The 26,366-nt window shown below is 38.0% G+C and overlaps 1 protein-coding gene across 3 annotated transcripts; it reads left to right on the top strand.

Moving 5' to 3' along the window:
- LOC104666514 (rho GTPase-activating protein 11B) lies at window positions 1–25,456 on the top strand. Of its 3 annotated transcripts, none has more exons than XM_030930140.1 (12): window positions 1–1,793; window positions 5,613–5,683; window positions 9,002–9,098; window positions 9,674–9,927; window positions 10,577–10,740; window positions 10,984–11,076; window positions 14,533–14,607; window positions 15,401–15,568; window positions 18,773–18,902; window positions 19,719–19,827; window positions 21,546–21,684; window positions 22,027–25,456. In XM_030930140.1, the coding sequence occupies exons 1-12, from the start codon at window positions 1,665–1,667 to the stop codon at window positions 23,613–23,615; spliced, it is 3,018 nt and encodes a 1,005-aa protein (XP_030786000.1). In that variant the 5' UTR covers window positions 1–1,664; the 3' UTR covers window positions 23,616–25,456. The 3 variants fall into 3 exon arrangements, with proteins under 3 accessions (XP_030786000.1, XP_010366890.2, XP_030786001.1); XM_010368588.2 differs by having other exon boundaries at window positions 10,984–11,130; window positions 22,027–25,142; XM_030930141.1 differs by lacking the exons at window positions 14,533–14,607; window positions 15,401–15,568; window positions 18,773–18,902; ... (1 more) ...; window positions 21,546–21,684; window positions 22,027–25,456 and having other exon boundaries at window positions 10,577–10,703; window positions 10,984–11,127.
- The last annotated feature ends 910 nt before the right edge of the window (window positions 25,457–26,366 follow it).

Here is a 26,366-nt window from a genome sequence, read left to right on the forward strand (position 1 = left end):
TCCTCCTTAAAACTCATTCATTGGGCAACTATTCATTTAGTCCCTGGCACTATTTGGTAATGGGAATACAGGAGTGCATATGGCAGATAAAGTTCTGTTGCTGCCCTTACCGAGTTTAGTGGGGGTGAGATGTGGTGTTAGTAAATGCATACTATATTGTCTGTATTTAAATCGAGTCCAAATCTCCCGCTCTAAATCTCGCCTTGGGATGTTTCTTACATCTCAAGAAACAGAGTATTTTGACGGGATCGCTGATGTTTCAGAATGCAAAAGTTTGCAGTCGTGCAAGTCAACAAGATAACCGTCTGAACCGAAAGCTGGGCTCCTCCGGGTCTCCTAACTCCAAATCCAACTCCAAGCTTCTGCAGCTGCCACCTCCCATAGACTTCTCATTTCTTCCGCACTCTCCTCTCACGACGGGTCTTCTTTGTTGTACTTAATTTCCTATGCAATAAGATTTCAGCATCACCATCAGTCCCCCAAAGACCAGTTCTCACAGAGCCGAAGTTCCCACCAAGGGCTGTGGGTAAGGGTTACTGAAATCAGCGTTTATGAATCCTGTCTCAAGTTGTCTCACCTGGGGTTCCGTAGAACGGTTTCTTCGTAAGAGGTCCTTCAGCGACAGCCGAGCTCCGGGAAAAAACGGGAACAAGGTGTCTTTTACATTTCCTCAAATACCGTGTATGGTCTGAGGCGCAGGTCAGGTGTATTTAAATATCCTTTAAACAGTACTCCCCCGCCCCAAAAACTGGCCTTGAAGGAACAAGTGAAACTCATCCTGCTTTTCATGTTTGCTGGGTTTGCCCGTTACACCCCTTCCCCCCGCACCTACCAAGACAGGCAGTTCTTGGCCACCCTCCGGGGCCCTGATTTTGAAAAGAGGAGTGGACCAATCAGATGTGGAGCGCTGTTTGGCGCTGCAGTTTGAGCCTGGGCTGAAACTGCGGGTGTGACTGCCGCGGTGGCTCGGGGTGTCTGCGGAGGCGGTGGGGGCGGAAGCATGAGGCTAACGACTTGGCTTCAGTGATCCCACCGGGATGTGCAGGCCGGGAGCTAGAGGCAGGCTGATGGGGGAGGGAACGAGCAGCCTGTGAGACGGGGTGACTGCGGCGACCAGCCCGGGCGGGCACCGGGACTGGAAGAGTTGCCTGAGCAGCCGGCTGGTCCGGCGGCCAGACTGGGGCGGGGGCGAGCGCCCAGTTGAGCCTGCTGGGGCTGGAGGAGCGAGAAGGGTCCTCTTCATATTTCAGAGCGAACCAGACGGGAACAGTAAGGTTTGGAGGAAGGGGGGGATCGTTGGAAGCAGCCGGAAGTGGTGAGAATCTGGCAATAGGCGAGAAACGGGAAGAGTCAAAAAGAAGCGAAGTCTATGTGAGTATCTGAAAGGATTGGGTGACCAGAAAGAAGGTCGGTGTAAGTGAAGGAAGAGTGAGGTGTGGCTGGATCAAAGGGCTAAGAGAAGAGGGTCTGTGTAAGTGGATGTGAGTGAGGATCAAGGAAAAGCAGTGGAAGTGGCCGGGGTTCGGGGCCGCAGGAGTGCCAGACGGGGCCGGAAGGCAGCCGAGCGGAGTTCAGATTTGAGAGCGTTTGGAAATTGGAAGACTTGGTGGCGAACGAGGGTCAGGACCTGCATCCTGCCTCAGAGAGCGATCGACGTGTCCGGAATGTGGGATCAGAGGCTGGTGAGGTTGGCCCTGTTGCAGCATCTGCGGGCCTTCTATGGTATTAAGGTGAAGGGTGTCCGTAGGCAGTGCGATCGCAGGAGACACGAAACAGCAGCCACGGAAATAGGGGTAAGTTCTGTGAAAAGGGATTTAGGTTTAAAAGAAAGGGCACACCCTTTATCATCACTTACTACCAGATCGTGCTAAAATGTTCACTCTGTGTATCACAAAGAATGGTTAGGTGTGTAATTCAGTTCAGATGGTTGATTGCTGATATTTAAAAAGGGACCTTGTTGGTTTTTGGTGGTTTTTTTTCCCGTAAGGATTTTTGATCATTGAGAGAAAGTTGCAGGATTTTCCAACTTCAGCACTATTGACATTTTGGATTAGATAATTTTTGTTAGGGGAAGAGGAAATGCTGTTCTGTGAATTGCGGGATGTCTGTCTTTTACCCACTAGATGCTGGTAGCATCTCTCGGTTGTGACAATTAAAAATGTCTCCAGATATTGCCAGCTTACTGTATTTGGAACAGGTAGTACGTTGGGAGGGACAAAAACTCTACCCCTCCACCCTTGTTTTAGAGTAAGGTTGTAGAGGGACAAGGGAAACCAGTGCATTTTCTAGAAGAATTCATAGATGAAGAAGTATGAGAGAACATTAGAAATAGGCTTCAAATGATAACTGCATATTCACCAATTTGAGAAATAAGTTTGCTGCTTGGCCATGTCATACTTTTGAGACAGCAATTTTTTTTTTTTATTTGGGTAAATTGAGAAGCCAGAGTGGAATAATTGAAAAGTTGTTGATGTTTTGGTGGTTGAGGTAAAGGGATTTTGAATGAGGTTTTAATAGCTCTGCCGCATCATCAAGAATTCCATTGTGAAAAATAAGCTGAATGTAAAGCATTTTATTTTAAATTTATGTGCCTAATTTATATGGCATTTCCTATTACTTGGAGACAAGCTAATAAAATTAATATACATTGCTCTTAATAGTTTATGGTTTCTTTAAAAAAGTACTTGGAGAAGAAAACCACTAACAAAACTAATATGTGTACCTCTTAGTCGCTGATAAACTTTGGAGAAGTTATTTTTATTGGTAGCAAATTAATGGCAATACATGTACTTACATTTAAAAAGCTACAGTGATTTCTGATTGTAAAACTGGTTTTCCAAGATCTCAAATGTAGCTGATTTTGTAAGTATATGGAAGTTTGTATATGGACTTTTTTTCACCCCTTCACCCCTTTTCTTTCTTTCTTTTCTTTTCTTTTTTTTTTTTTTTTTTGAGACGGAGTCTCACTCTGTGGCCCAGGCTGGAGTGCAGTGGCGCGATCTTGGCTCACTGTAAGCTCCGCCTCCCGGGTTCACGCCATTCTCCTGCCTCAGCTTCCCGAGTAGCTGGGACTACAGGCGCCCGCCACCACACCTGGCTAATTTTTTGTATTTTTAGTAGAGACGGGCTTTCACAGTGTTAGCCAGGATGGTGTCGATCTCCTTACCTCGTGATCCCCCCGCCTCGGCCTCCCAAAGTGCTGGGATTACAGTCGTGAGCCACCGCGCCCGGCCTTTTCACTCTTTAACAAGAAAAACTGATGCCTGCTTTCAGAGTCAGGTAGACCTGAGTTTGAATCCTGTTCTACCCCTGCTACATCTGTAACCTTGGGCTGCTTGTTTGATTTCCCTAAGCTTCAGTTTTCTATCTATAAAGTGGGAACAGTGGTATTTCTCCTTGAATTGTTTAGGGATTTTTAAAAAGTGAAGCTCTTTATGTAGGCCTCGCACAGTGCGTGTCACATGCCACTTCTTCATCTAATGATAGTTGTCATATCAATGGTCTGCCTCCTAATTGGTAATCATGCCGTATAAATTCAGCTAGAAACACTTAAAAGAATATTCTAATGAAGCAATATAGATCATTGTGTTATGAGATCTAATGGGATAGGTAGGTTGTTTGAAAACAATTTCTGTAGTCCACTGTGTTTGTTAGCTATTTGTAGTTTTTGAGCTTTTAAAGAAAAGTACTATAAATCTTCTTTAAAATGATACTATAGGTGAGATTCTAATACATAACGTTTTAAAAACATTTTATGAGATTAAATTATAGTGGTTACTTGTGAAGCCAGTTATTCTAAATAATAAGACTTAAGGAAGAAAACACGCTGAATTCTAGTTATATATAACAGAAGTAGACTTAGCAGCTTAAGTATCTGGTTTATTTTTACATTTGGTTTGGCTGCACAGTATCAAGAAAATTCTGATTTACCCAATAAGGGGTTGCCCATACTAACATTTTTTAAATAGCTCAGCTTAAAATGATGATCATAATATTAACAAATACGTTTTGAATGCTTATTCTGTATCAGACACTGATACAAGTGTTTTGTATGTTTTAATTTATTTAATTCTTCCTACACCTCTATGACTTAGGATCTGTATGAGGATACTGAAGAACAGAACGTTAATTTGATCCAGGTCACTCAGCTGATAAGTAAGATTTAAAACCTGGCATTTTTGTGGGCGCAGTAGCTCACACCTTAAATCCCAGCGTTTTGGGAGGCCGAGGCAGGTGGATCACAAGATCAGGAGATCGAGACCATCCTGGCTAACACGGTGAAACCCCGTCTTTACTAAAAATACAAAAAATTAGCCGGGCATGGTGGCGGGCGCCTGTAGTGCCCAGCTACTTGGGCGGCTGAGGCAGGAGAATGGGTGAACCCGGGAGGCGGAGCTTGCAGAGAGCTGAGATTGCACTCCAGCCTGGGCAACAGACCAAGACTTTGTCTCCAAAAAAAAAAAAAAAAAACCTGGCTTTTTTGCCTTTAGGAGCCTACTCTCTTAAGCACTCACTATACCATACTGTCTTTTCAGCTTAAAACGTTTGTAAATTAATTGGAGCCAGGCACTTGAAAGGGAATTAGTAAAATTTTGTTACTGTGTTGTGTCATTAACAATGCTGAGTGATTTTTATTGTAAATATAAAGTTAAATTTAATGCTCTTAAAACATAAATGCTACTTGCTTGATAACTTATGATATCTAAAAAAAAGTACTTTAGCAGCATTCACAGAGCAGATGCATGTAAACTAAATTAACATGTGAGATTATATACCCACTTAATTTTGAATAACCAGACATTTACAGACTTGAATTTACCTTTCAGTGCTATGGAAAGCAACACATTTTTAAGAGGTTCGAATGCATGCACAAAGATAGTGGCAGATTCTTTATCCTTCAGTATGCAAAAACATTCAAGTTAACCAACACACAGCTTTACTCTCGGGATCTTCAATGTATTAAAATTTGAATGTGAGGTTTTAAACATGGGTTTCCAGCTAGTTAAATGAAGTTTGACTTAAATATTTGCACACCCCTGCCTTGCTTACCTCAGGGCATGGTTTGAAAAGCAGTCTTCTATAGAAGGTGGAAAATGGTTTAGGTATAAAAATAACCTCTTCTGATATAATTTTAGGAAGACTCAATGAAGGACAGGAATTACTGTTTTGCTTTTCAGTTAACTTAGTCTTTTGTGTGTTTATAAGGTGAGCAAAAGAAAGTATATAGTCAGTATTTATAAGGTCATTAAAGGAACCTATAGTATTTTTGGGGTAAATGTTAGTGTTTTGGTCCAAATTCTGTTTTAAGAATTTACTAAGCACTAACCCAATTATTTTTTATGATCAGATTGGAAACTTGAGTTTACTAGATTATTTGAGGGGAATGACATTATCTTGGCCATCTTTGTACTCCCAGCACTTAGCATCCTGTCTAATATAGTAATTATTTGTTATCGAATGCACTTGAAATGATTTGTTTTTTTCTTGATTGACAGTTTATCATTTATTTCTGATTCTTTTTAATTTCTTGAGGTCTTTAATTTGCCTAAAGTTTAAGAAAACTGATATTATGCCTAATATTTGTGTTAGAGTAACTGAATTTGTCATTTTAGGGTAAAATATTTGGAGTACCTTTTAATGCACTGCCCCATTCTGCTGTACCAGAATATGGACACATTCCAAGGTAAGCAGAGTTTGAAATAAAGAAGGCCGGGCACAGTGGCACATGCCTGTAACCCCCACATTTTGAGAGGCCAAGGTGGGCGGATCACTTGAGTCCAGGAGCTCAAGACCAGCCTGGGCAACATTGTGAGACCTTGTTGAAAAAGATTAAAGGATTAGCTGGGCGGAGCACAATTGTAGTCCCAGCTAGGCAGGGGACTGAGTTGGGAGGATTGCTTGAGCCCAGGAGGTTGAAGCTGCAGTGAGCCTTCTAGCCAGGCAAATGAAGAAGAGAGTAAACATTTCAAACTGGTTTTAGAGAGTTTAAAAGAAATAGTTGATTAAAACATACTTGTTTCAAACCAGCAAATGATTTCATCTCTCATTAGCTAATGTTAAGAAATTTTTTTAACTTTTACATATTTTAAATTTATAATTTGTACCCCTTCCCAGGATTGGATTTTTTTTTTTTTTTTTTTTTTTTTTTTTTTTTTTTTGAGATGGAGTCTCGCTCTGTCGCCCAAGCTGGAGTGCAGTGGCGGGATCTCAGCTCACTGCAAGCTCCGCCTTTTGGGTTCACGCCATTCTCCTGCCTCAGCCTCCCGAGTAGCTGGGACTATAGGTGCCCGCCACCTCACCTGGCTAGTTTTTTTTATTTTTTAGTAGAGACGGGGTTTCACCGGGTTAGCCAGGATGGTCTTGATCTCCTGACCTTGTGATCCGCCCGTCTTGGCCTCCCAAAGTGCTGGGATTACAGGCTTGAGCCACCGCGCCCGGCCCGGGATTGGATTTTAAAGTCCAGTAATAAGTAAATGTTAGAAATCACAAAAAAAAAATTTGTCTGTTAAAGTCACTTTTCAGTTCTATATGAATTCTTTTGCCACAACTCAGATTAAGTAATATACCGAATTACCAATTCAGTAATAATTTTGACTTCTTGTTTGTTTAAAAAATATTGGCCACGCATAGTAGCTCATGCCTATAATCCCAGCACTTTGAGGGCCGAGGCAGGTGGATCGCTTGAGCCCAGGTTTTTGAGACCAGTCTGGGCAACAAAGCAAGATTCCATCTATAAAAAAATTTTAAAGAAAAATCAGCTGGGCAAGGTGGTGTGCACCTGTAGTCCCAGCTACTCCTGAAGCTGAGGCAGAGGATTGTTTGACCCTAGGAGTTTGAGGCTGCAGTGAGCTATGACCATTGCCACTGCACTCCAGCGTTGGCAACAGAGTGAGACCCTGGCTCTTGCAAAGAAATATTGGATAAAAGAATATTTAAGCTAAGATATTAGAGTATTTGTGAAAATGTATTATGTATCACTTAGCTTTTCTATGCCACTTACTATTTATAAATAACCTTTTTTTTTTTTTAAACAGTTTCACCCTTGTCACCCAGGCTGGAGTGCAATGGCATGATCTCGGCTCACTGCAACCTCCACCACCCGGGTTCAAGTGATTCTCCTGCCTCAGCCTCCCGAGTAGCTGAGATTACAGGTGTCCACCACCACGCTTAGCTAATTTTTGTATTTTAGTAGAGATGGGGTTTTACCATGTTGGCCAGGCTGGTCTCAAACTCCTGACATCAGGTGATCTACCCGCCTCGGCCTCCCAAAGTGCTGGGATTACAGGCATGCATCACTGTGCTGGCCTATTCTAACTGCATGAGAAAGTACTAGGAAAGTCTATGTTTTAAGAATATAATTTTAAAATGCATATGATGAAACTTATCCCTTAATTCATTTCCCCTCCATCTAAAGTAGGGTTCCTTTTGGCTACTATAGACCAATAATCTAGGTTTTAATTGACATGTCATCCCAAAGCAATTATTGAACACCTTGTTGCCTTAGGAGAGTTTCCCCCCATTCATCCTATAGGTGTAGATTCACAGTCTTCTTAGGTAACCGCTTAACCATTATGCTCTTTAAATGACCTATGAAAGGCTTGATTTTCTTATAATAAACACCTATAATGATTTTCAACAGGCTGGGCACAGGAGCTCATGCCTGTTATCCCAGCACTTAGGGAGGCCCAGGTGGTGGATTGCTTGAGCCCAGGAGTTCAAGACCAGCCTGGGCGACATGGTGAAACCTTGTCTCTACAAAAAATAGAAAAATTAGCTGGGCGTAGTGATGTGTGCCTGTAGTCCCAGCTAGTCGGGAGGCTGAGGTGGGAGGATCACTTGTGCCCAGGAGGCAAAGGTTGCAGTGAGCAGTGATAGCACCACTCCAGCCTGGGTGACAGAGCAAGACCCTGTCTCAAAATAAAAACTGAAAGAAAAAAAATTTTTAAAAAACCCCAGATTTTCAGCATCTGGAATTGCAAAGTCATATTCCCAGGAATAATGACTAAATCTTCATTGTAATTTCATTACCTACTTTTTATTTAATTAAAAGACTGTTTTGTCAGTTACCATCTATAAATAAGGCTGACATTCAGCCACTACACCAGTACAGCTGTCTCAGTTGCTTGTAGCTGATATTCATTCTAATTTGTGGGTGCCAGCTGTTCAGTATCTAGGTATCTAAAGCCAACATTGATTGAGATTATTGTTCAAAATAAAGAAATTGAGCACATTCCCCTTAATATGAAAAGGCTTGTAAGGACTGGGATAGGTCCTACTTCTCTGAGGGATGATATTGGTATGAGGGAAAAAAAACACATTGCCCTATTTTTGGGTAACGTGGGAGATGAGAAGATCACCCATGGAGAGATAGTAGACAAAAGAAGAAGGTGTTGGACAGAGCCCTGGGTTGTTCCAGCATGTAGAGGTCTGGCATGAGAGGAATGAGAAAAGGAGTTTGAGAAGGAGCAGTCAGGGAGACAGCAGGAAAAGTAACAGAGTAGTGAAAAAGTATTTTTGAGATGAACAGGGAAGGGGTCAGGTGTGTCAGATGGTGATACATCAAGCAATATGAGGACAACATACTGACCATGGATTTGGCAAGGCAGAGGCTGTTAGTGAGCTTGAAGACAGCTATTTCTTTGGAGTTATGAGGTATGAGAATGATTGGAGAGGGGTGAGTGGAGACTGAGATATGAAGAAGTAGAGGCAGTAAAAAAAGACAAGTCTCGTGTCCTGAAGGGAAACAGAAATGAAGTAGGACTGAGAAAGATAAAATTTAGTGTGCACATTGGAGTTGTTATGAGTGAAAAGATGGGCCTTGGAAAAGAATTTAGGAAGCACGTAGACAACTAAAAGTAACATTTTATCTCAAAGACTACAGACATTTGTGACTTTAGAGCTTCTGAAAGGTATGTAGTACTTGGCCTGCTCATGTGTGTTAGCAGAGGAATAGGATTTGATAAGATGTATATCTAGCCAACTGAAGAAACGTCTCTTTCAGCTTTCTTGTCGATGCTTGCACATCTTTAGAAGAACATATTCATACTGAAGGGCTTTTTCGGAAATCAGGATCTGTTATTCGCCTAAAAGCGCTAAAGGTAAGCATATTGTTGAACTATAATTTTTCATTTGAACCATTTTCTGATTTGGTTTTTAAAACAAATATTTAGAACTATTAATATGAATAGTTGACAGAAATTGAATTTGCATTTTTTTCATGGCAGAAGAATTTTTTTCCCAAAAGAAATGGTGTATTATTTCTATCGTGCTTTAAAAATTTAATAACTTTTAAATTCATGGTCCTTATTTCTATCAACTATTATGTAAAATGAAAAAATTTGTTAAACTGTATTGTTGTTAGCCTTCTAGAAGGAGTGATATAGCTGAGTGTGGTGGCACATGCTTGTAGTCCCAGCTACTTGGGAGGCTGAGGCAGGAAGATTGCTTGAGCCTGGGAATTTGAAGCCAACCCAAGCCACAAAATCTGCACCACATTTCTATAAAAATAAAAATAAATTTAAAAATCGTTAAAAATAAAGTAGTGACATATTTTAAAATAAGAGTTAGGAGAAATTTATTAAATAAAACTCTCTTATTAGAGTATAACAAAAGATACTTTATTTGCAATAAACTCTTAAGTTGCCAAAATACTAGATTATTATATTTATTTCAGAATAAACTGGATCATGGTGAAGGCTGTCTATCTTCTGCACCTCCTTGTGATGTTGCCGGACTTCTTAAGCAGTTTTTTAGGGAATTGCCAGAGCCCATTCTCCCAGCTAATTTGCATGAAGCACTTTTGAAAGCTCAACAGTTAGGCACAGAGGAAAAGAATAAAGCTACACTGTTGCTCTCCTGTCTTCTGGCTGACCACACAGTTCATGTATTAAGATACTTCTTTAACTTCCTCAGGAATGTTTCTCTTAGGTAAGTGGTAATTAAAACTCTTGGCAAGTAATAGTTGAATTTTTCAACTAACTAATGTTTAATGCTTGTAGATATGTTCCATTTCACTTGGAATGGAAATTTTTCTTTAAAAATTATATATTTCTTTACTATGAGGAGTATACTCTGTAATTTAAGAAACAGCATACCAAATGATTTAATATATCCTTATCTTAAAGTCATCATCATGAATGCCTTAATGGTTCATTGCTGTTTATAAGATTCATTGTCCACTGAAAGGTTTTGTTTAAATATTTCTGTTTTGCTTTTCAAAATTTTCCTCTCCCTGCTCTCAGTGAGCCTACTTATTCTAGACATGCTTGCTGCCTTCTGATACTTCCAACTTTTTATGTGTAGGTTTGAAAATCAGATAAAGATGTTCAATTTGTGTGGTAAAGCAAAGTATGAAGTCTAAGATTAGCATGGTTTTTATAATACATATTTAAATATAGAGAGGCTATATATTTCTGGTTCTTTTTTGTGTTCAAGCCAATCATGTACATGAAGGGTAACTATTTTGCCTTGTGTATGACTGATAGTAAGAGGTCTTCAAAATGTACTACCTACGTTATTTTAACTGTTGTATATTTTTACTTTGGACTCCATCTAATAAAGCCTTTATTCACTTAAGGTCCAGTGAGAATAAGATGGATAGCAGCAATCTTGCAGTAATATTTGCACCAAATCTTCTTCAGACAAATGAAGGACATGAAAAGATGTCTTCTAACACAGAAAAAAAGCTACGATTACAGGCTGCAGTAGTACAGACTCTTATCGATTATGCGTCAGATATTGGTAAGATGTAGTTGCATTATTAACAGGATTTGTTTAAATGAGGAAAATCTCTGTTTCTTCCAAAGGAACTATGAAGGCAACTGTTAGAAAGTTGGTGTATTACTGATTTCACCCCCACCCCACAGTAGCGGCCCCTCCTGCAAAGACAAAAAGAAAAGAAATGGGTATATTACTGTCACAACATTTTTGGGGAAGAGTGGAGGAAGAAGAGTAATTGTCTTATTTGTGAACATTTTCATTTAGGGCGTGTACCAGATTTTATCCTGGAAAAGATACCAGCTATGTTGGGTATTGATGGTCTCTGTGCTACTCCATCACTGGAAGGCTTTGAAGAAGGTGAATATGAAACTCCTGGTGAATATAAGAGAAAGAGAAGACAAAGTGTAGGAGGTAAATGGCAGTCCCATTTTATGGAGGTGCAGTGATGTGCTTTAATTGAAAGTACATTTCACATAAAGAAGCATGAATTGTGGTATGTGCCTTTTTGAGGCTTATAGCACAGCTGGAAAGATAGGACGTGTGGATGTAAAAAGTTACAGCGATAGTACAATCTAATGTTAAGTGCTAAATCTTTAGCATAAACATAAGATGTATTAAAAGGAGAAAGTTCCCTGGGTTGTAACAATCAGGAACTTGTCAAAGAGGAGTCAAACTGAACCTTCTTGAATAATGGGTAGAATTTAGTGGGATTGGGTGGAGGATTAGAATACTTGTATCCTATTCTAGATGAGAAGGATGCTATGAAGAAAGGTTTGTGTAGGGAAGAAGTAACCTATGTGTAATGTAAATAGAGCAGTATGACTTGAGTGAAGTGTTCAGCATAAGGATGAAGGATGGTATTATGGTAAACTTAATGCCAGGCTAAAGAATTAGAATATTGGCCGGGCGCGGTGGCTCAAGCCTGTAATCCCAGCACTTTGGGAGGCCGAGGCGGGCGGATCATGAGGTCGGGAGCTCGAGACCATCCTGGCTAATGCGATGAAACCCTGTCTCTACTAAAAAATACAAAAAACTAGCCGGGCGAGGTGGTGGGTGCCTGTAGTCCCAGCTACTCGGAGGCTGAGGCAGGAGAATGGCGTGAACCCAGGAGGTGGAGCTTGCAGTGAGTCGAGATCGCACCACTGCACTCCAGCCTGGGTGACAGAGCGAGACTCCGTCTCAAAAAAAAAAAAAAAAAGAATTAGAATATTAACCTGGGTGTTGGTGAATCATTGAAGATTTATGATGTGAGGTATGATATGATTAAAAAATTTTAGAAAATTACCTGATTTGAAGAATTGAGACTTGGAAGTAGGGAGAATGGTCAGCAATGTGTGTCAGTAATCCAGGCATGAGATTATTGTTTGAACTTGTTAGTGACATGGATTAGTTAGGAGTACAAACTAAATAATGAAGCAACTATTATCAAGGAAGAATCAGAAAGACCAAAAGTTTTATGATGGTGGAGTTGGTGATAAAACTTGCAATCTCCTTGATCAAGAAATCAGAGGCCATTCTTCTTCCAATTACTTTAGGAAATTTATCTTTTGAATATCAGAACCAGATGTTACTAACTGTCCCATTCCCTTTCTCATCTTTTGGCTTATTTGTTATCGCATGCTTGTGTTTCTTCTTTACCTCCTTTGTAGATAGGATAATATTGATGACTTATGTATCATTTTCCTAGGGCTACTGTAGCAAAGTACTAAAAACTAGGTGGCTTAAAGCAACAGGAATTTGTCTCACTGTTCTAGAGGCTAGAAGTCTGAAATCAAGGTGTTGGCAGAATGCCTGAAACCTGCAGGGGAGAATCCTTTCTTGCCTCTTTCTGGCTCCTGGTAGTGGCTGTCAGTCCTTAGCATTCCTTGGCTTGCAGCTGTGTCACTCCAGTCCCTGCCTATGTCGTCCCGTGGTGTTGCTCTGTATCAGAACTTCCCTCTTATAGGACACATTGGATTAGGGCGCACCTGAATGACCTCATTTTAACTCGAGTACATCTGTAAAGATAGTAATTCCAAGTATGGTCACCTTCATAGGTACTGGGGGTTAGGACTTAAACATAGGTTTTTTGGAGAACACATTGCAACCCATAAAACTTCCTATCCCAAATGGACATATTTCCCAGATGCAGATCGTCTTTATCGCCCTCTTCCCCAGTCCTGTAGGTGCAGTTATCACGTCTAAATAGATAACCATCACATCTGTACCACCGTTATCTTGAAAATGTCAGTTCTGCTTTACTAACGGCCTGCTAGGCAGACCTCATCACATCTGCTTTTCATTGGTGTTTTAAGCTTAACATTTTGAAATGACCATCTTCATCCTCTTTAACCCGGTTCTGTGTGAATTCCATTTTCTTCTAACAGCACCACTATTCCCTAGATACTCAGGCTTTAACCATGGGTTCCACCTCGTCCTCTACCATCTATAATCAGACAGTTTTCATGTCATATAAGATTCTATCTTTGTAGTGTTTATTGCATCGTTACTGTAAGAATCTTCCTGGCCGGGTGCGGGGGCTCACACCTGTAATCCCAGCACTTTGGGAGGCCAAGGTGGGCAGATCACGAGGTCAGGAGATGGAAACCATCCTGGCTAACACGGTGATACCCTGTCTCTACTAAGAATATAAAAAAATTAGCCGGGTGTGGTGGCGGGCGCCTGTGGTCCCAGCTACTTGGAAGGCTCAGGTAGGAGAATGGTATGAACCTGGGAGGCGGAGGTTGCAGTGAGCTGAGATCGTGCCACTGCACTCTAGCCTGGGTGGCAAAGCGAGACTCCATCTCAAAAAAATAAATTAATTAAAAATAAAAATAAAAAAAAGAATCTTGGTCTTTATGCTTCCTCCTTGAATCTTCCCTATGTATTGCTATTAAGGCTCACTTTTTTTTTTTTTTTTTTTTTTGACTGAGTCTCTCTTTGTCACCCAGGCTGGAGTGCAGTGATGCTATCTTGGTTCACTGCAGCCTCCACCTCCTGGGTTCAAGTGATTCTCTTGCCTCGGTCTCCGAAGTAGCTGGGATTACAAGTGCACACTACCACACCTGGCTAAGTTTTGTACATGTAGTAGTAACAAGGTTTCACCATGTTGGCCAGGCTGGTCTCTAACTCCTGACATCAAGTAATCTGCTTGCCTCGGCCTCCCAAAATGCTCGGATTACAGGTGTGAGCCACTGCACCTGGCCAAGGCTTACATTTTAAATGTATAACTCTACTCAAGTATCTCACATACATACCCTTCAGGAATTTTAATTGATAATAGTGATATTTATAGCTTGGCATTCAAGGTCTTTTGTAGGATTGCTGTAGCATACCTACTGTTTCCTGTCTTTGAGCAACTTTAGTCAAACTACATTATTTATTGTTTTCCAGACACTTTTATTCATTTGCTTACATTATTTATTGATACAATATTTTTACTTCCATCTCTACTGATCTTTTAAATATCTTTATTCGTGCCTCCATTTCCATGGTTCTTGCCTCAGTTCAGACCTTCATCTTTTGCCTTAACATGTAATGATTTCTTCTTCCCTACCCTTACTGTACATTATGTGTATTTGTATTACATTTCTTTCTGTATCATGTCTTTTTTTTTTTTTTTCTTTTTTTAGGGATATGGGAGTATAAGTGGGGAATGAATAAAAATATATCCTTTAGTGTTTTTCCTATTTTGAAATAATTCCTCTTAAATAACTTAAAATTTATAAGCCGATATAAAGTTACATGTTGAATGAAAACCGCAAATATTAATATGAATTATTGGTGAAAGACAAGTAAATGTTAAGTTGTAATTGCTTATGCCTTGCATTTCAGATTTTGTTAGTGGAGCACTAAATAAATTTAAATCTAACAGAACACCTTCTATTACACCTCAACAAGAAAGAATTGGTAGGTATTTATTATATGCATTTATTTTAATTAAAACTTTTATAATATTCTATAAACTATAATTACAATAATAATTATCTAACTTATATTAGTTAATCAAATTTAATCAAATCAAATATTTTTAATAGACATACTGTACTATATATACTATGTTGTGACATTGCTAATTACATAGGCTATAATGAACCCAGAATTGTAGGCAAAAATTTTTTTAGTCTGTTATGTCTTTAATCTTCTTAATCATGCTTTTCTGTTTGTAATTTAGATGCTATTGAGCATGTGAAAATAGTTCAACCTCATTTTTGTCTTAGGACTAGAAGTTCATTATTGTGTATTTCAACTTTTTATCCTAATTTGCTTGTGGCTGCAATTATTCAGCCAGTAAGAGGCAACATGATCTTTTGTTTTCTAGAATGAAGAAATGAACTGGTTAATACTCAACTATGATGAAAAGCAAAAATAATATTTAGATTAGTTTTTGTTTCAACTCCTTGATTGTAATGTCTTCCTTAAAGTAATATTTTTTAATATATATCATATGCATCTTTTAGTCTGTTAGATTTAAGTAACTGCTGTCTCTTAAGAGTCCTGCCTCTGCGACTTCCTTATTTTCATTTAAGGAATTGCAGAGTGTTTTAGTTAAACAACATCTGTTTAACTGATAATGTAAATATATCCTCATTTTTTGTTTAGCTTTAAGTAATATTTTTATAAGAAGAAATTAACGTAAAGCTTTTATATGTTGTCAACTCTGCAGTAGAAACAAGTTGGTTTTGTTTTGATATTTTTTCAGCCCAGCTGTCCGTATCACCAGTGATTCTTACACCAAATGCTAAACGTAAATTGCCAGTAGATTCTTCTCATGGTTTCTCAAGTAAGAAAAGGAAGTCCATCAAGCATAATTTTAACTTTGAGCTGTTGCCACGTAATCTCTTCAATAGCAGTTCTACACCAGTATCAGGTAGCAAATAGAATGTATATAAATGAATTGTAAACATTAAAATGGGTGCCTATTCCAGGCACAGTGCAATTTCATACGAATAATACCACCCTAAGGAACTACAACTTTTTTCTGTGTTTTATCAAATTTATGAATTTTTATAAAACCCCCTGCCTTTAAAATAGACACTGTTTCAATATAGTGTGTGTGTATATCTGTGTGTGTTATGACCACATCTATTGAAAGTTATGATAACCCAGAGTAGTAGTAGTGATAGCATTGATGCTTAGGTTTTATGTGATTAGACATCCTGAATCCTGCTACAGGTACTTCTGGGTCTATAGCTGTGGCTTTATTGCTGTCATTTGTTGAATTGAGGTTGCCAGATGTTTGATCATCTCTGATTCCCAAGTGGGAGTGTTACAATTGCAGGTTATGGTTTGAAAATGAGGGTATTTTTAAAGTTTTAGACTCAAGTACCTTTTGTAAAAGCTTTAGAACTTTGTTGACGCTGTTCCTTGTGCCATGGCTTCCAGATCCCTTACCAGCCCAGCCATTTTCTTCCAAATTAACAACAAGTTCTAATGTGGCCAACCAGAGCCTTCAGAGAATAATAGAGTATGATCACGCTAATCCGAAGATTAGTCTGGGTCTTAGATTGAATTGGCTCTTTTAGCATATACAGAATTCAAGTTGGCTTATATTAACCTTATGATCAACCAAAAATGAAATGAAACTCTAAACCCAGGGTCCTCCATCTCATTTATTTTACATTTAGTCAAAATGTGAGTGATCTCTCATTATTTTAGATTTTTATTTTGTTGGTTTCAGACAATGTTAAGTTTCATTTTTAATTCATTATCTGAGTTATATGAGTTCTTCCCCAAAGCCTTTTTTTTTTCTGTTGTCCAAAAGGGTTCTTATTTGTTTTATTGAGAAGTTGAACAGAATAGCAACTTGAGATTTTCCAGAAGAAACCACTTCTTCACAGGTTCTCTAGGACTCATTGAAATGTGATGATAGTAACTCTGAAGCTTATGTCTATAGCTTTTGCAGTGTTCACAGGTTGGAGACTTAAACTTTTTTAAGTCACATAGTTCAATTTTTTTGTTTTTGAATATTTAAGAGGCTTTGCAGTTTGGAGGACTTTTTCCAAGTGGCAAATGGGAATTGTAGTTCTACCTGCCTTTGCTTATTAGCATTACATCTTCCCCAAGATGAACATATTGATTCCTTCTCCTCCTCCAAGCTCCGAAAACAGAGGTTAAACAGTCTGTGCTATTTTTAGTTTTAGCTTGCCTAATCAGTGAATTTTCTTTATAAAAAAATAAAAAAATTCAACAACAGTAATTCTATTATTTTTACACCATTTTTCTTTGACCCTACTTTCTCAGCCACAATTCAACAAATTCCATATGCAAAATTGAAAATAGATTGATTTCTATGTTTAGATTGTAACAAATATGATGCTTTTTAAAATATATAAAGGCAACATTAGTCTGTAGTCCATAGAGTATCTATTCATAATTTTCTTTTTTTTTTTTTTTTAGACAGAGTTTTGCTCTTGTTGCCCAGGCTAAAGTGCAATGGCACGATCTCAGCTCATTGCAGCCACCACTTCCCAGGTGCAAGCAATTCTCCAGCCTCAGCCTCCCAAGTAGCTGGGATTATAGGTGCCCGCCACCACACCTGGCTGCTTTTCTTTTGTATTTTTAGTAGAGACGGGTTTCTACCACATAAGGCCAGGCTGGTCTTGAACTCCTGACATCAGCTGATCCACCTGCCTTGGTCTTCCAAAGTGCTGGGATTACAGGTGTGATCCACCACGCCTGGCCATAATTTTCTTATATATGTGATAAATTTGCATTGTTCCATATATTCTGACTGTGCCTTCTGTGACCATTGACACATTTTTTATTTTTATTTTTTGAGACGGGGTCTCGCTCTGTCTCCCAGACTGGAGTACAGTGGCATGATCTTAGCTCACTACAACGTCCACCTCCCACATTCAAGCAATTCTTGTGCCTCAGCTTCCCGAGTAGTTGGGATTACAGGCATGCACCATCATGCCCAGCTAATTTTTGTATTTTTAGTAGAGACGGGATTTCACCATGCTGGCCAGGCTAGTTTGAACTCCTGGCCTCAAGCAATCCGCCCACCTCAGCCTCCCAAAATACTGGGATTACAGCAGTGAGCCACTGTGCCTGGCTGGACACATTTTTAAAGTGACTAGACTGCAGCCCTAGAATAAAGCTACTTATGTCACTTTAGATGTATAATATTGGCTTCCAAAATTTTCTTTCGCTAAATGTACCCAAAAGTTACTATGATGGTCGTATTTTTTCTGTTTTCATAATTGAAAAAATGTGAATGTCTCTGTTTGGGAAACTTTGTGAATTCTTTATTAATAACTCAGATGAATTGAGAGGGTTCATGTTTGTTGAATGTGTCCTGGGTATGATTCAAACATAAGTCAAGTGTATATGGAGCCTTTGTTCATAACTATTTTACTTCTTTCATAATTGTTTACTGCAGTTGATTTCATAATATAAATGGTGTTAAATAATTAAATCGAGCTTCTGTTGTACCAGTAATTATTTGAATGGAACATAGCAGCAGCCAAGTGATTAGGCATGTTATAGAATAATTAGTTTTTGTTTACTTGCCAAAAATATTGCACAAATTACATTCTGGAGTCAGGTGGGTAGCAGTTGGCCAGCAGGTGTATCTCAAATATTCTGATTCCAACTTGTTTGCCAATAGCTTATTTTTTATAATACCATAAATTAGTATTATGTACTGGATACTTACTAAATATTTTATATAGATAACAGTAATATTCATCATAGAAGTCCATTTTCAGAGCCTAAAGCCATTTAGTAAGTGATGGAGCAAACTCAAGCCTGTCTCCAAATCTTGTTTTTTTCCAGTCTGCAATGGTGCCTATCCCTGCCTTGTATTATTAAAAGAGTTTAAAGAAAAGCTCTAATATAAAAGTAATGCTTAATCTGACCTTTAATTGGCAAGTCAAAAGTAAGAAATGAATGCTTTTTCTTAGCTGAGTTGGGTTATTTGACACTTGAAGTTTCTAACCAGAAATTAAGTGATTTCAGTTGTTGCTTGGTATAGAAATTAAAGCTTTGAATCTAATTGTAGCTATTACTATTTTATACTTTAAAAGGAAAATAGGTATGCGTGGTATATTACATGTGGTTATTTTCGTAGTTCACATCGGTACAAACTCAGAAGGATCATCTCAGAGCTCACTCTCGCCTGTGCCCAGTGGTGGAAACTATTTGATCACTGCAAGTGCGCCAAGGCGAAGTAAAAGAATTGCAGGCAAAAAAGTTTGCAGGTACTTTATCCAGGACATTTTGTTTTCATCAGATAAATATTTGGTATACACATAGTTAATAAAATGTTTTATCTTTCTGTCAAGCATCATATTTGAGTCATAATTTTAAAAAATCCCTTCTGGCTTTATGGTCTTATTGATCAATTGCCTTTTCAATACCCACCAGAGAAAAATTACTAATTTGAGTCCACTGTGCTTGCTTAAAATCCTATTTTATGTCGATGGTATAAGTTTAAAATTTCCTGTTAGAGGCTGGGCACGGTGGCTTATGCCTGTAATCCTAGCACTTTGGGAGGCCGAGGTGGGTGGAGCACTGGAGCTCAGGAGTTCAAGACCAACCTGGGCAATGTGGCAAAACCTCATCTCTATAAAAAGTACAAAAAGTAGCCAGGCATGGTGCCACACACCTGTAGTCCCGGCTACCTGGGAGGCTGAGGTGAGAGGATCATCTGAGTCCAGGGATGTCAAGGCTACCGTGAGCTGTGATTATGCCATTATACTCCAGCCTGGGCCACAGAGTCAGACCCTGTCTCAAAAAAAACAAACAAAAAAATTCCTGTTAGGTTAAAAAGCTAGCCTATTCTAACAATTCTGATTTATAACTGATTACATAACTTTTAAGATTAACAGATCATTTTTATATGCAAATACAATGTGTTCATATATGGTATCTTAAAGTTGAACTGTTTTTAAAGAATTATTAACCCACCCAATTATTATCAGTATGATTTGCTGTGGACTTTATTTCAAATTTTATATTTCAGGTATTTCTCTGGTGTTTATACTATAAACTGACATTTTTAATTCCACTTCTAGAGTAGAATCAGGAAAAGCAGGCTGCTTTTCTCCTAAACTCAACCATAAAGAAAAGGTTCGAAGATCTCTTCGTTTGAAATTCAATCTAGGGAAGAATGGCAGAGATGTAGTAAGTTTCTTACCATTTTATTAATCTTTATATTAGCATAATGCTATAAACTTGATACTAAAAAACACTCATAACCCTGCCTTCCCTCCAGTGACTGTCACATTCTGTTCTTTTTATACAAAACTCATATACTTGAGTTGATATCAGATTTCCTTGCATTGGAATACCCAAAGCTTAGTCCTTGGACTTCTCTTTTTTCTCTCCACTCACTCAAGGCGATCATCAGTTTTAAACATTACATACAGGTTGAGTAGCTTGAGACCAGAGGTATTTCAGATTCCCCATTTTTGGGGTGAATTACGGAATATTTACATTATTTTTGTCAGTTCAACATCCCTAATCTGAAAATCTGTAATGCTCCAGTGAGCATTTTCTTTGAGCATCATGTCAAATGCTTAAAAGCTTTGGATTTTGGAGCATCCAGAATTTTGGCTTTTCAGATTTGGAATGCCCAACTTGTATTTACTTAAAACTTCCAAGTTTATGTTCTCTAATCCCAAATGCTCTTCTGAACGACTTGACTGTTTCTTAACATCTGCTTTTTTGACTCTCCTACTTGGATATCTAATCCAATAGGCATTTCAAATGTAACCTGTCCCAAAGCAGGTGCATTTCTTTGCTGCTGCTATCCCCTGCACCAAACAACACTTTTACCTGTGGTTTTCCCTATCTCAGTTATGGCAAATGATTCTTCCAGTCACTTAAGCCAAAAACCATGGTCACATCCTTGATTTCCTCACTTTCTCCAACACACCATGTCTAAACCATTAGAGAATATTGTCTAACTTCTGCTTTTAGCTTATGTCCAAACTGACCAGTTCTCACTATTACTACTTTTCCCACTTTCTCTAAGTTCTGTCATCTTTCTGCTGGATTACTCTAGTAAATTCCTATTAATAGTTCTACCTTCTCCTACCTTTGCTGCAGTTCTGAAATTGCTCTTTTAAAATCTGTTAGGTTATGTAGTCTCTGCTCAGAACTCTCCAGTGATTCCTCATTTCACTCTGAATAAAAGCCACAGTTCTCACGTTGACCTGCAATGCCTCACGTGATCTGTTCTAAGGCTGCATTTCTGAGCTCTTCTCCAGTCCCCCTTGCTCACTCTGCTCCAGTCTCAGAGACTGCACTGGCATTCTGCTCTTACTGTAATGTTCTTCCCCCTGAAATCTTCGTGGCTCTCGCCTTTGTTTTGTTTTACTCCCAAATCATCTTCTCGTCACCCTATTTTAAACTAAACCTCCATTCTTCAACACTCCATATCCTTTTTACCCTGTTTTACTTTTCTCCATAGCACTTTTCACCTTGTGTATTTTATTTATGCAATATAATTTACTGTTTATCTTATTTAAGTCTAAATTTCCCCATCTAAATAGAGTGTAAATTACATAAGGATAAGATTTTGGTCTAGGTACTCCACTGCCCCAACTATTTGTGAACAGGCCCTAGCACAGAGTCAGAACACACACAAAAATTATTTTAATTAATATGTCAAACTGTTTTAAAAGTAGATCATAAAATACCAACTAATAGCAAAATCAAATGATCACAGTTTTCATTAGCAGGCAAGAATATTTGTCATTGTTAAGAATTGTTTCTCAATTATATGTCCCTTTTTAAATCAGCTAAAGATTTTGATAACTACAAAAAAATTATTCTGTCTTTATATTTTCAGTTAACTAGGCTTATTTCTTAACTAAAACTTTTTTTTTTCCGTACAGAATGGATGTTCTGGTGTCAGTAGATATGAAAGTGTTGGTCAGCGACTTGCAAATCAACAAAGTTTAAAAAATCGAATTGAATCTGTAAAAACGGGTTTGCTTTTTAGCCCAGATGTTGATGAAAAGTTACCAAAGAAAGGTACATTTACATACTACTGTTAAGAGTTTTACCTAAAAATCCTGCTTTAGTTGCTTTTTTAATGATAAAATATATTAATTAATTTACTGTTCTAGAGATTAGAAGTTCATGTTTGAATAGTGAAAATATTAGAATTGGCAATGTATTTTTATATCAACAATTGGGAAATGCTTATACATGTAAATATGAAAATGTTTGACATTCTTATGTTAAAAATTATTTCTTATAACACAAATACTTTATTAGAATTAAATGCTTAGTGACTTATTTGCCATATGCTTGGATATTATTTCAAAACAAGGTTAAATACAAAGGATTAAGCACTGAACTGCTTTATTTTAGGTTCACAAAAGATCAGTAAGTCTGAGGAAAACTTACTAACTCCAGAGCGACTAGTTGGAACAAATTACCGGATGTCTTGGACAGGACCTAATAATTCAAGTTTTCAAGAAGTAGATACAAATGAAGCTTCTTCAATGGTGGAAAATCTTGAGGTAGAAAACTCTTTGGAGCCTGATGTTATGGTTGAAAAGTCACCTGCTACTTCATGTGAACTCATCCCTTCCAATTTAAACAGTAAGCATAATAGCAACATAACAAGTAGCCCTCTTAGTGGGGATGAAAATAATGTGACCAAAGAGACTTTGGTGAAAGTTCAGAAAGCATTTTCTGAATCTGGAAGTAATCTTCATGCATTGATGAATCACAGGCAGTCATCAGTACCTAATGTGGGGAAAGTAAAATTAACTGAACCATCTTATTTAGAAGATAGCCCAGAGGAAAATCTATTTGAAACTAATGATTTGACTGTAGTAGAATCAAAGGAGAAATATGAACACCACACTGGTAAAGGTGAAAAATGTTTTTCAGAGAGGGACTTTTCACCCCTTAAAACTCAAACATTTGATAGAGAAGCAACTATAAAATGTTATTCAACTCAGATGAAGATGGAACATGAAAAAGACATTCATTCAAATATGCCAAAAGATTATTTAAGCAAGGAAGAATTCCCCAGTGATGAACAAATAAAGAAACAGCAGTCCCCAAAGGATAAACTGAATACTAAATTAAAGGAGAATGAGAATATGATTGAAGGTAACTTACCAAAGTGTTCAGCACATAGCAAGGACAAGACTAGATCCTCTTTCTCACAGCAGAGTACATGTGTTATAACAAACTTGTCAAAACCTAGGCCTATGAGAATTGCTAAACAGCAGTCATTGGAAACATGTGAGAAAATAGTTTATGAAAGTTTACAAATGACAGAACATAGAAAGGTTTCAGATCACATACAGTGGTTTAACAAGCTTTCTTTAAATGAACCAAATAGAACAAAAGTCAAGTCACCTCTTAAGTTTCAGCGTACTCCTGTTCGTCAGTCTGTCAGAAGAATTAATTCTTTGTTGGAGTATAGCAGACAGCCTATAGGGCATAAGTTGGCGAGTCTTGGTGATACAGCTTCTCCTCTGGTCAAATCAGTGAGCTGTGATGGTGCTCTTTCCTCTTGTATGGAAAGTACATCAAACGATTCCTCTGTTTCATGTATCGAATCAGGTCCTAAAGAACGGAAGTCCATGTCATGTGAAGAGTCAAATATTGATGCAATTTCAAAGTCAAGCATGGAGTTACCTTCGAAATCTTTCTTAAAGATGAAGAAGCACCCAGATTCAGTGAATGCTTCTCTTGGGTCTACTACAGTTTGTAAACAGAAGATGTTATCTGATGGCCAAGTTAAGCTTCCCTTGGATGATCTGACTAATCATGATATATTAAAACCGGTTGTAAATAACAATATAGGCATTTCTTCTGGGATACATAACAGGGTCCTTAGGAGACCATCAGAAAGAGAAAGGGCCTGGTACAAAGGTTCTCCAAAACATCCTATCGGAAAAACTCAATTACTACCAACAAGTAAACCTGTAGACTTGTAATTGGTAAATGTTATGCTTGTCATTAATGTAAGTAAAGTGAGCAGTTGATGGTATGACTTGCAGGATAATCTACGTGTTAGTTTGTAGCTCAGGACGATTATTAAGCAAGAGATTTGCTCTGAAACGTTTTTATTTCACTGTACAAGCAACTTGGATTTTTATTTGTACAAATTCTTTGTTTTTCGTAATGATGCCAATTTTTAAACTTTAATTTTATTGTGATCTCTTAAAGCAGAGGTTAGACTTTACCTTTCTAAAGAAATTGTTGACTGGATTTATAAGAAGTTAATTTTTGAAAATTACATGATATTTTTGTATGATAGGAAGAATGGAGCAAGTTGTGTCTATTTCCTCAAGTCAGATAAGGTTTCTAAAATAAATTTCTAGCATGTAAAGGGTAGAGATAAACCCTGCAAATCTTATGTCTGGAATTATATTAATGTTGATTGTCCTTGCCAAAATTCCTAGAAATTAATGTCCTTCAATAGCATCCTAATATTCTATTTTTGTTTGGGGCAGAGTAATTTCATTTATGTTGCCTGTTAGGTGTACCATGTGTTCACTTGAACAAAGAACAAATGGCTGAGATGGAGTAATGACTAAAGTATGTTCATATATTATGATGCGGAAATAATTGATAACTTTTAAGCCATACTACGATTTTAAAGACAATTTGCACAAATACATTTGTATCTGTTTTGTCCAATATAGATTTGGCAATTATTTAAAGAGGGATAATCTTGAAAAAAATTAATCAAGATGATTTCTTATATGCAGATGCTTGATTTTGGAATTTGAAATAGTAGATGCACCTCTTTAACCTTTTTTACTTGGATAAAAACCTATGATGATTTTGTCCTGTGTGTAAATGTTATTTATTTAGCATAGACATTAAAGATAACTCTCTGGAAAATGACTTGACTAAGGCTGTCATGAAATTCAAAGTGCCATTTAGAACATGTGCCAGATTGTCAGGCAAATCTGTCTACATTTATATTTTAAATTATTACAAATTACACATCTTTGAGGAAGGAGTATTATGAACAATAGAACATATTCTCTAGGTTGTAGAGGAAGGAATAAGCAGACAGAATCAACCACTAAAGATAGTTTTTCAGATCAGTTGTTAGAATGTCATGTTTAGATGTTGGAGCAGATTAGAGCAGCATTCATGCCACTCGGAGCAGCCAGACTTACAGCATAAGTATGGATGAGGAATTTCAAATCATCGGATGTTTGCTTGGCTAGGTTCTACTTTGTTTATTTGATATCAAATAGGTTTGTAGATGTTTATGGTATTTCTAATTGTAAGCAGAGACAAAATATTCATATACTCAGATATATGTTGTCTGCTTTAAACAATTTTTAAATTTTAAAAATGCATTAATGTCTTTTTATATCCATCAAGGGAAGGATGAAATGTTGAATTTGAAGACTAATTCAGTAAGAAGTCCTAGGGGTTTAACTGTACATACTACCTGAACTGGCTTTTCTGAGAGATGAATCAATAATGAAAAATGTCTGTTTAAAAAAAAAAAAAACTGCCACATGTGACTACTATTTTTGTTAGTTGAAAGCTGCAATACAAAGTATTACAGGAATATGAAGGTGAACAGCTTGAAGATATGGTAACTAGAGAGTCAGAAAAGTTTTGTTTTAGACTTGATTTAATGTGTTTTTATTTTTTCTTACACAAAATAGAGATAATGTTGCTAACTTCATGGGATATTTGAAGAAATGATATAAATACACTCTACAAAGTTAAAAGTGTCTGGACATGTGCAGTAACTGCATGGGTTCTTTTCTGTGTCTTATTAATGTAAATAAAGATCTAATATTAATTTGGTTATCTAATAAGCAACAAACAACTTAATACATAGAACTTAATAGACTGCTCAACCACATTTTATAATATGATCACTAAGAACTTAATGTAGGATTTTAATAATTTTTTTAATTGTGGCAGAATTTAAACCTTAATTTTGTGATCTGGTTTTTTTTGTTTGTTTTGTTGAGTTTTTTTTTTTGAGACGGAGTCTCGCTCTGTCGCCCAGGCTGGAGTGCAGTGGCACAATCTCGGCTCAATGCAACCTCCGTCCCCTGGGTTCAATCGATTCTTCTGCCTCAGCCTCCGGAGTAGTTGGGATTACAGGCACGCATCACCACACCTGGCTAATTTTTGTATTTTTAGTAGAGACAAGGTTTCGCCACATTGGCCAGGCTGATCTTGAACTCCTGACCTCGTGATCCACCCGCCTTGGCCTCCCAAAGTGCTGACATTACAGGCCTGAGCCACCGCACCCGGCCTCTGTGATCTCTTAAATATATATGAAGTTATATTTTTGAAATACCAAATTTCAGCCAGGCATGGTGGCTCACGCCTGTAATCCCAGCACTTTGGGAGGCTGAGGTGGGCGGATCACGAGGTCAGGAGATGGAGACCATCCTGGCTAACACGGTGAAACCCTGTTTCTACTAAAAATACAAAAAAATTAGTCAGGCGTGGTGGCTAGCGCTTGTAGTCCCAGCTACTTGGGAGGCTGAGGCAGGAGAATGGCATGAACCCGGGAGGCGGAGCTTGCAGTGAGCCGAGATCGCGCCACTGCACTCCAGTCTGGGCGACAGAGCGAGACTGTCTCAAAAAAAAGAAAAAAAAATTCAGATGAAGCATAGGCATTTTGGTGTATTTCAATTAAATTCAACACAAAACCAGTAAATTGTAGTGACTTCATTTTTTCCAACCACAAAATG

This window comes from Rhinopithecus roxellana, chromosome 5 (assembly GCF_007565055.1).
Source record: "Rhinopithecus roxellana isolate Shanxi Qingling chromosome 5, ASM756505v1, whole genome shotgun sequence".
Classification (NCBI taxonomy): Eukaryota; Metazoa; Chordata; class Mammalia; order Primates; family Cercopithecidae; genus Rhinopithecus; species Rhinopithecus roxellana.

What these genes read in the sequence shown, in the direction of transcription:
- LOC104666514 (XM_010368588.2), top strand. Translation starts at nt 1,665, where the DNA reads ATGTGGGATCAGAGGCTGGTGAGGTTGGCCCTGTTGCAGCATCTGCGG. An exon ending in ACCTCAACAAGAAAGAATTG is followed by an intron (nt 14,608 to 15,400) that starts GTAGGTATTTAT and finishes ATATTTTTTCAG; the next exon opens with CCCAGCTGTCCGTATCACCA. An exon ending in TGAAAAGTTACCAAAGAAAG is followed by an intron (nt 21,685 to 22,026) that starts GTACATTTACAT and finishes GCTTTATTTTAG; the next exon opens with GTTCACAAAAGATCAGTAAG.